We start from the raw sequence: 8,829 nt of genomic DNA, 5'->3' as shown, positions 1-8,829 counted from the left end.
TCATGTAGTGTTAAAAGGGTCAAGTATAACGCGGATGCAGATAAATGAAAAGAAATAATTGTAGTGATCCAATTAAATTACTTGATAAGGAATTTAATATTTTTTTGTACAAATGAAATCATCTAAAATATTTCAATTTTTCTAAATAAATAATTTTATAAGACTACGGTGATTTTTCATTAAAACTTATAAAAAATCAAAACAGAACAAATAGTTGAAATTTAAAACAGTTTATTTTGTTTCCTAAAATTTTTTTTCATATTATTGAAGTAATTTTAATTCAATGATTCAATAATGTTTTCGATCTTTTCAGATAATATAAAATATTATTTTTTAATCACTGCTATTTGTATTTTGTAGACGTTCGGAGAACAAAACATTATTTTAAATCACAAAAAAAAACAAAAATACTATGCATACGACAGTAAGTATAGATCATGTTGAATATAACCTATTTTACTCATTCTCTCAGACCCTTCTCTTGCTTCAATAACAGTGATTTAAAAAGGCTTAAAGTAAAACGGCATTCTAGTGCGGTGCACAAGTAGACGTCCTACGGTCTAGCTACTTCGTACAAAACAAACAAAATGAGAAGCAAGTTAATTATGTATCTTTTGATTTGAAAAAATTAAGTAGACACTTTTATAAAATATTAAAGAAAAAATAAAAATACCCATAGTTGATAGATTTAAAAAAATACGTATCTAAAAGCCGACTCCAAGTAGTTGAGATTAAGGTGAAGAAAGACGTATCTAAAAGAAACCAAAAGAAAAAATATACACATATAAGTTTTATTTTTGAATTAAATAAGTGGTTATGATAAAAGAATCACTTTGTATCTTATTATGTAATTATAAAATACTTTTTAATTTATCAAAAAAAGTGGGTTAGAATTTTTTTTCTAGGGTGATGATGTGTCAAAATTTTATAATATACAACTGATTTTTTTTTTAATAATTATGCAAATTGTTATTATAATTTTTATTAAAACCAATAGTATGGTTTTGTTTTTATTTTAAAATAACAAATATCGACAACATACATTACGAGTACCATATGTATAAATTATNGACAACATACATTACGAGTATCATATGTATAAATTATGTCATATCTAAATATTTATTATTATTGTCCTTTATTAATTTTAAATGGTTGAATAATTTATTGAAACAAGTGTGATTGAATTACCATAAATATTTTTGAAAAATAAATATCTACCATACTATAATAGATATCAAATATTACAAATCTATTTTATAAATTCTTTCAAATTCTGTGTCAATTAACACATAAATTTGCTGAAATTTTTTCTCTATTTCACATAGACTTGTTGGTATAAGTTCAAATTTGTATGGTTCCTCGTCTTTGTGAGATTTCGGAAATCCTTTGAATATTTTATCCAATACATTTTGTGATAAAATTTCTTTATCTTTAATATTTATCCATTCAGATTTATTTTTTAACTTAAATATTTCCCTATCTTGGGGCTTTAAGTAAATATTTGAATAATAATCACTTACTAATCTTTGAAAAATACACATTTTATCACATTCATTAATTCCACATTTAATATCATCTAATCCACGTCGTAAAATAATGTCGCCATTTAAATTTGTCAGTATATCACTCAATTTTTTTAAATAATTCATTAATTGGTCCCAATATGGTGTTTTACAATAATCAATTCTTAGTGCCTCAAAGGCATATACCATTAGCAAAATCGCATACTTATAAGTTCGATCACACATCATTGTTATTGCTTTTTTAAGAGTGGATTTAACAATGTACACGTACATTGTTGAATTAAGAATGAAATCGTTAATTGTTGTATTTGGTAGTAGAGAAACTTTCGATTGAACAAGTTCTTCTTTGATATATTTCCATAAAGACAAATTCATGACATCTCTTAGTTGATTTGTAGTTTTTTCATCATAAACCGTATTATTTATTAAAGATGTATTATTATCTAGTTTACTGGTCTGTTAAAAATAAATTAAATTTTTTTATAAAATCGTACTTAATTACCTTCCTATATAGAAAAACATATTTCATAGGGTATATCTTAAAACATTTAAGGTTGCAAACGTTTAGTTTATGTTAAAAACTAAAATATGCTTTTTTACGAGTTTTTATACAATGTCATCGATTTGGTTTACTCCGTACCCATCTACTTCTAGCGGGATCAAAGAAATATTAGTGCTTTTAATAAATAACTAATGTGGTCATCAAATATAAATGTAGTTACAAGAATAGTCAGTCTAGACGTATTATAAATAAAAATCAAATCGTAATATCAATCGATTATAACATTAATTTCACGGGAGATTATCGTTTCCGCCAAAATTGACCGTATAGTTTCCGCCAAACCGATAGTTTATACCTGTCTACAAATAAAGGCTTGAGAACCACTGGTTAAATATTTGCCAAAATAACCCGATAATAATTATCTACTTTTTCCTATTCTATTATTGTTAGTTAGATAGCAGTGTATTGATCGGTATATCGATAAATATTTTGCCATCCGTTCTTTTTTATTTTACTTTTTTAATTAAAATGTCATTTGAATATATCAGAAGTAAGCGGGGCCAACAAATGATTTTATTGAATAATTTTATGTTTCGTTTTGCACATAAAGCAATACAAACGGCTTACATACGTTGGCGTTGTTTTGTAAAAGAATGCAAAGGTACCATTCACGTGAATGAGCTTGATGAAATTATTGATCAAACAGGTATTTTTAAAATTTTTAGTTAAATTGATTAAAGCTGACCTTATTTTAAATTAGTTTTAATATGTCTTATAGAACATAAATGTAATAGATTCCATGTTCTTGTTCTGATCCCATAATTATGAGACAAAAATTAGCAGGCGCCTGTAAACGCAAAGCTATAGACGATATTTTCCAAAGACCGCAAAAAATAATTTTAATTAATATATTTTTAAAAATTTTAATAGAAAACGTTCAATCTTAAAATTACATTAAAATATATAGTTCTAATAACGTAATCTCAATAAGCGTACGGAATAAAATNCTGTTGACAATCTATGTATATATATCATAATCTTTTTTTTTTGTTATCTAATAACAGCCGGCCGGTCTTTTTGGTATGCCCGTCAGTGTACGTTCCACCGCCTAACTAAGGCGACGCGCTCCTAGTTTATTTTAGTTATTTATTATGTCAGGTTGAATAAGTGTTTAAAAATATTATTTTATGTCAAATTTTTTGTTTATTGTTTGGATATTAAATATTATTAAAATTAAAGTACAATAAATAATTAAAAATATAGAGCGTTCTGTTATTAAATTCTAATACACCGCTCACCCTAACATTTGGTCCTTACGAACACGATTGTTCAAAATTGAGCCGTCTAATAATTATTAGCATAAATAGGTGTTATTTCAGTAAATAATAAATTTAGTTCGTTCGTTTTTTAGTTCCCGTTTAGTTCGAATAGTGTTTCGCGAGTTCGTATGTAATCGACGCGTAGGTGCTATATTCGGACAAAGAAAACGGAATTACTGGCTATAACCAAATATAGCTAAAGCGTACAAAGTGTTGTTATCATCCGCACCTATCAATAATGGCAGAGAAGGCAAGCAGCCGAAGAGGGGTGTTAAAGTCTCAGCTAACCAAATTTATGACCTATGTCAAAAATTTCAACAATGATAGCGATATCGAGCAATTAAAGTTACGAAAGCAAAAAGTTGAAGAAAGCTGGGACGAGTTTCAAAAACTACAGTCCGAAATTGAAGATAAGTCGTCGGAACAAAATGACGAAGAAAAATATAGAGATAACTTTGAAAATGATTATTTCAAGGCACTTGCTGAATGTAGCAGAGTGATGGAAAAATACAACAAGGTAAATAAGCGAGAAAGTGCGACTGGGTCCCAACAATTAGCCAATTTGCCAGTACCAAACAATAATGCGGCTCCATTCTTGAGATTAGGAAATTACGAAGTACCTGATTTCGACGGTGAATACAAAAATTGGTCAACATTCAGCGATTCATTTTTAGCCTTTATCGACTCGCAGCCAGGTATCCCGGACATACAAAAATTCTTTTATTTAAAAAAGGCATTAAAAGGGAAAGCGGCAAAAGCAATCCAGGCATTTATCATGACTGAAGATAATTACAAATTAGCATGGAAATGTATTAACGATCGTTTTAATAATGAAAAAATCATAATTCAAACTCATACAAAGGCTATCTACGATATACAGGCAATTAAAAAGGAGTCGGCTTCTGAATTACGTCATTTATTAGACACATTAGCGGGAGAAATGACTACGCTAAAACAACTCGGGACGGACCCAGTTACCTGGGGTGCTATGTTGCTACACATAATTTCAATAAAATTAGATAGCACAACATTGAAAGCGTGGGAAACCGACGCGCCTAAAACCAAGATGCCAACGGTCGAAGAATTAATACAATTCTTAGAGAAAAGGTTTCAAATTTTAGAAGCGGTAGAAAGTTCTCAGAGGCTGGCAATTAAAGGTGATAGCGACAGAAAGGAAATGCCATTTGTAAAGGATAGAAAGCGGAGAGAACCGGAGTGGCAAAAAAGAACGGCTATGCACGCGTCATCGGCAAAATTGAGATGTTATCTTTGCGATAAAACTCATGCGATATACCGCTGTCCTCAGTTTCTTTCGCTATCCATAAAGGAGCGTCAAGAACAAGTCAAACAATTAAATATATGTGTCATATGTTTGGGTCGTCACGCTGAAAATACATGTAAATTTTCCAACTGTAGAAAATGTAGCGAACGCCATAATACATTATTACACAGCCAAGCAGACGACATTTCGACTAGCGCTGCCGTAAGTGCTCATACGATGATCGGGGAAAGTAAACAAGTTTTGTTGTCCACGGCAATTATAAGAATTGATTCCAAAACCAATGAGTCTCTTTTAGCTAGAGCATTATTAGACTCGGGTAGTCAAATAAATTTGATGACTGCTGAGTTAGCTCAAAAACTAAAGTTACCTAAAAGAAAAATAAATGTATCTATTTCAGGTGTAAACAATACTGCGAACAAATCGCATTACGCAGTAACAACAACAATAAGAGCGAGAGAAACAGAATATAATAGTATTCAAGAGTTCCTTGTATTGCCGAAAATAACGACGACATTACCTGCCGATAATGTTGACATAACTTCGATTAAATTGCCTGATTACGTCAAACTAGCCGACCCGTCCTATGCGGTTGCGGGGAAAATAGACATATTAATTGGAGCTGAATGTTTTTATAGCATAATTCGTGGCGGCAAGTACAATGAGAATCCGAATGTTGTTTATCAAGAAACGGACTTGGGCTGGGTAGCTGCAGGATCCGCTCTAATTATGAAAACGCGTACAAATCATTCATTTTTTACAACAACAGTTATAATTGAAAATGAAGTCAGCCTAAATCAGCAAATGGCGCAGTTTTGGAAAAATGAAGAAATTATACCTAAACGTATTGTCAGCTTAGAAGAAAAGGCCTGTGTTGATCATTTTGAAAATACAGTTAAACGAAATGATGAAGGCCAATTTGTAGTGGAGCTGCCGATAAAAAACAATTGTAATAATTTGGGCGAATCAAAGTCAAAAGCGATTACGCAATTTTTATCATCTGAGAGAAGACTTTCAAAAAACGAAAAATTAAAAAGAGACTATGTGCAATTCATGCAAGAGTACGAAGAATTACAACACATGCAGGAAGTCCCTGATGAAAGACAAAGCAGTTGCCAACAAAACAATTATTTTATGCCGCACCATGCCGTGGTTCGCGATGACAAAGTCACTACGAAAACGCGGATTGTATTCAATGCGTCTAGTCCTTCTAGTACAGGAGTCAGCCTTAATGACACGTTAATGGTAGGCCCAGTAATACAAGAAGATATAGTGTGTATTCTCATCCGGTTTAGAACGCACAGATACGCATTATGTGCTGATATCGAGAAAATGTATCGTCAAGTGTGTGTAGCTGAAAAGGATTGGCCGTTGCAGCAGATAGTATGGCGATCCAATCCAACTGAAAACATAAAAAGTTATTATTTGAAAACTTTGACCTTCGGTACAGCGCCTGCTTCGTTCATTGCGACAGCATGTTTAAAAAGGTTGGCCGAAGAAAATAAAAGGGAGTACCCGGTCGCTTGTCAAGCTATCGAATTTGATATGTACATGGATGACTTATTAACGGGTGCAAACACCAAGGAAGAGGCGGCTTCACTGGGAAACACTATTTCAGGCCTGTTATTAAGTGCTCGATTTGTTTTACGAAAATGGACATCAAATGATCCGTCGATATTAGTAAACATAAATAACGAAAATAATGATACAATGCACACAATGAGTATAGGCAACGATGCTATTAAAACGCTTGGTCTGTTGTGGAATACCGCCGACGATGTTTATCTGTATAAATACAATACTGCTGTAACAGGTAATCAGCGGCCGATAACAAAACGTTATATCTTATCGACGATTGCGGCAATTTACGATCCACTGGGATTGATATCTCCCATAGTGGTAGTGGCAAAAATCATAATACAATTATTGTGGAAAATGTCAATGCAATGGGACGAGCCAGTGTCTGAACGTATCAGTACGGATTGGAATGCGTTTTGTGATAGTCTAACGCAAATCGATTGTTTAAAAATACCGCGTCGAATAATCGGGTGTGACGCGTTCAAATTTATTCAAATTCACGGTTTTTCTGACGCCAGCGAAAAGGCGTTTGGTGCGTGCGTTTATCTACGTGCTACCGATGCACATGAAAATCATACAGTCCGACTTGTAGCGTCTAAATCGCGTGTAGCGCCATTAAAAGTTATTACTCTTGCGCGGCTGGAGCTTTGCGCCGCTGTGCTATTAAGTAGACTTGTAAAAAAAATCGTCTCGTGTCTTCGATTAAACATAAATAATACGTATTACTGGTCTGATTCGACCATCGTGTTAGCATGGTTGAGCTCCTCTCCAACTCGTTGGAAAACCTTTGTCGCCCACCGGGTTGGCGAGATCCAAGAAAATAGTGAGGCTGTTCAATGGAAGCATGTGCCAACCAAGCAAAATCCAGCCGATCTTATTTCACGTGGGTGTGACGTAAAAATGTTACTAGACAATAATTTGTGGTGGCAAGGTCCTGATTTCTTGCGGCAAGAATCGTCCATGTGGCCTAAAATTTCAAGGAGCTATGAAACGTGTGTGGAAGAAAAGAAAAATGTTATGGTTGTAGTAGCTGAAAATCAAGAGTCGACAATAATTGAACGATTTTCGTCGCTACCAAAGTTATTAAGAGTAATCTCGTATGTAATGCGGTTCAAATCGCCGTTTAAATTTAATTCTATCAATGTCAGTGAATGCGAGATAAGGGAAGTGTTGATTAAGCTTATTAAATTAGAGCAGAAAAAACATTTCGTTGAAGAAATAAAATGCTTGCAAAAATGTGTTTTTATTAGTGGTCGCAGTCAACTCAATAGATTAAATGCGTTTTTAGACGAGCACCAAGTAATACGCGTTGGTGGCCGGTTAAATAATTCGGTTGTCGCGAGTAGAGACAAAAAAAATCCAATACTATTACCGTCAAAGTCCAAGCTAACTAAATTAATTTTTGAAAACGAGCACATAAGATTACTACACGCTGGACCACAAGCTTTGTTGTCGTCTTTACGAGAAAAATATTGGCCTTTGAACGGAAGAAATATTTCCAGATCTACGGTAAATCAATGCATCGCTTGTTTTCGCTCGAGGCCGAACGTGTACCAACCCATTATGGGTAACTTACCGAGCTCACGCGTGGACGCGTTCGAGCGTGCGTTTTTTGCAGCGGGCGTGGATTATGCTGGGCCAATCAATATAAAAAGTGGACTTAGAAAAAACGCGCCTCTGGTAAAGGCGTACGTCTCTTTGTTTGTTTGTTTTTCGTCAAAGGCGGTTCACCTAGAGCTTGTTAGCGATCTCACAACGGAGTCGTTTCTAAATGCACTTAGGAGATTCTGGGCCCGCAGAGGAATGAATAAATACATGTACTCAGATAACGCCACAAATATGGTAGGTGCGAATAGAAAATTAAAGGAATTAATAGAGCTGTTCAAGTCTAAGGATCACTTGGAAGCTGTAAACCGCTGCTCTGCTGCCCTCGGCGTCAAATGGTGTTTCATCCCAGCGCGCAGTCCACATTTTGGCGGTCTATGGGAAAGCTCAGTGAAATCCGTTAAAAAACATTTAACAAGATCGTTTGGTGAGGCCTCATTAAGTTACGAAGAATTATATACCGCTCTTGTGCGAATTGAGGCGTGCTTGAATTCTAGGCCTATAACGCCCCTATCTACCGATCCGTCGGNGGATTCTAGGCCTATAACGACCCTATCTACCGATCCGTCGGATTTAAATGCATTAACTCCTGCTCATTTTTTAATCGGTGGTTCTATGACTGAAATACCCGAACCGGACTTAACCAAAATAACTCCTAATCGTCTGAGACGATGGCAGCGGGTAACTCAATTGACACAGCAAGTTTGGAATCGATGGCAAACCGAATATTTGTCTACGCTTCAATATAGGGCAAAATGGACAAAATCGGTGGGAGCTGTTCCCAAAGAAGGTGATTTGGTTCTAATAAAGGAATGTAACTTGCCTCCACTTCAATGGAGGCTCGGAAGAATTTCAAAGATTTTTTTTGGGAATGACAATATTGCCAGAGTAGCTATGGTGAAAACAGATAGAGGGGAATTCAAGAGGGCAGTCCGAACCTTATGCCCTTTGCCACTCGATGAGGAGTAGTCAAGTTTGTAGAATGTTGTACATTAAATATATTATGTAAAATAAAACTGT

General features: G+C 34.2%; 1 protein-coding gene across 1 annotated transcript in view; it reads right to left on the bottom strand.

The window, feature by feature from the left end:
• Positions 1-1,115: 1,115 nt before the first annotated feature.
• The window catches only part of LOC126908697 (uncharacterized), a 16,641-nt gene continuing 8,927 nt past the window's right edge, over positions 1,116-8,829 (bottom strand). The window contains exon 9 of the mRNA XM_050691000.1: positions 1,116-1,982. Within this exon, the coding sequence (XP_050546957.1) occupies positions 1,245-1,982 (738 nt within the window). The 3' untranslated portion in view covers positions 1,116-1,244. The remainder of the gene's footprint in view (positions 1,983-8,829) is intronic.

This window comes from Daktulosphaira vitifoliae, unplaced genomic scaffold (assembly GCF_025091365.1).
Source record: "Daktulosphaira vitifoliae isolate Bord-2020 unplaced genomic scaffold, ASM2509136v1 Scaffold_5, whole genome shotgun sequence".
Taxonomy (NCBI): Eukaryota; Metazoa; Arthropoda; class Insecta; order Hemiptera; family Phylloxeridae; genus Daktulosphaira; species Daktulosphaira vitifoliae.
This window is presented reverse-complemented; position numbering and strand designations above follow the sequence as displayed.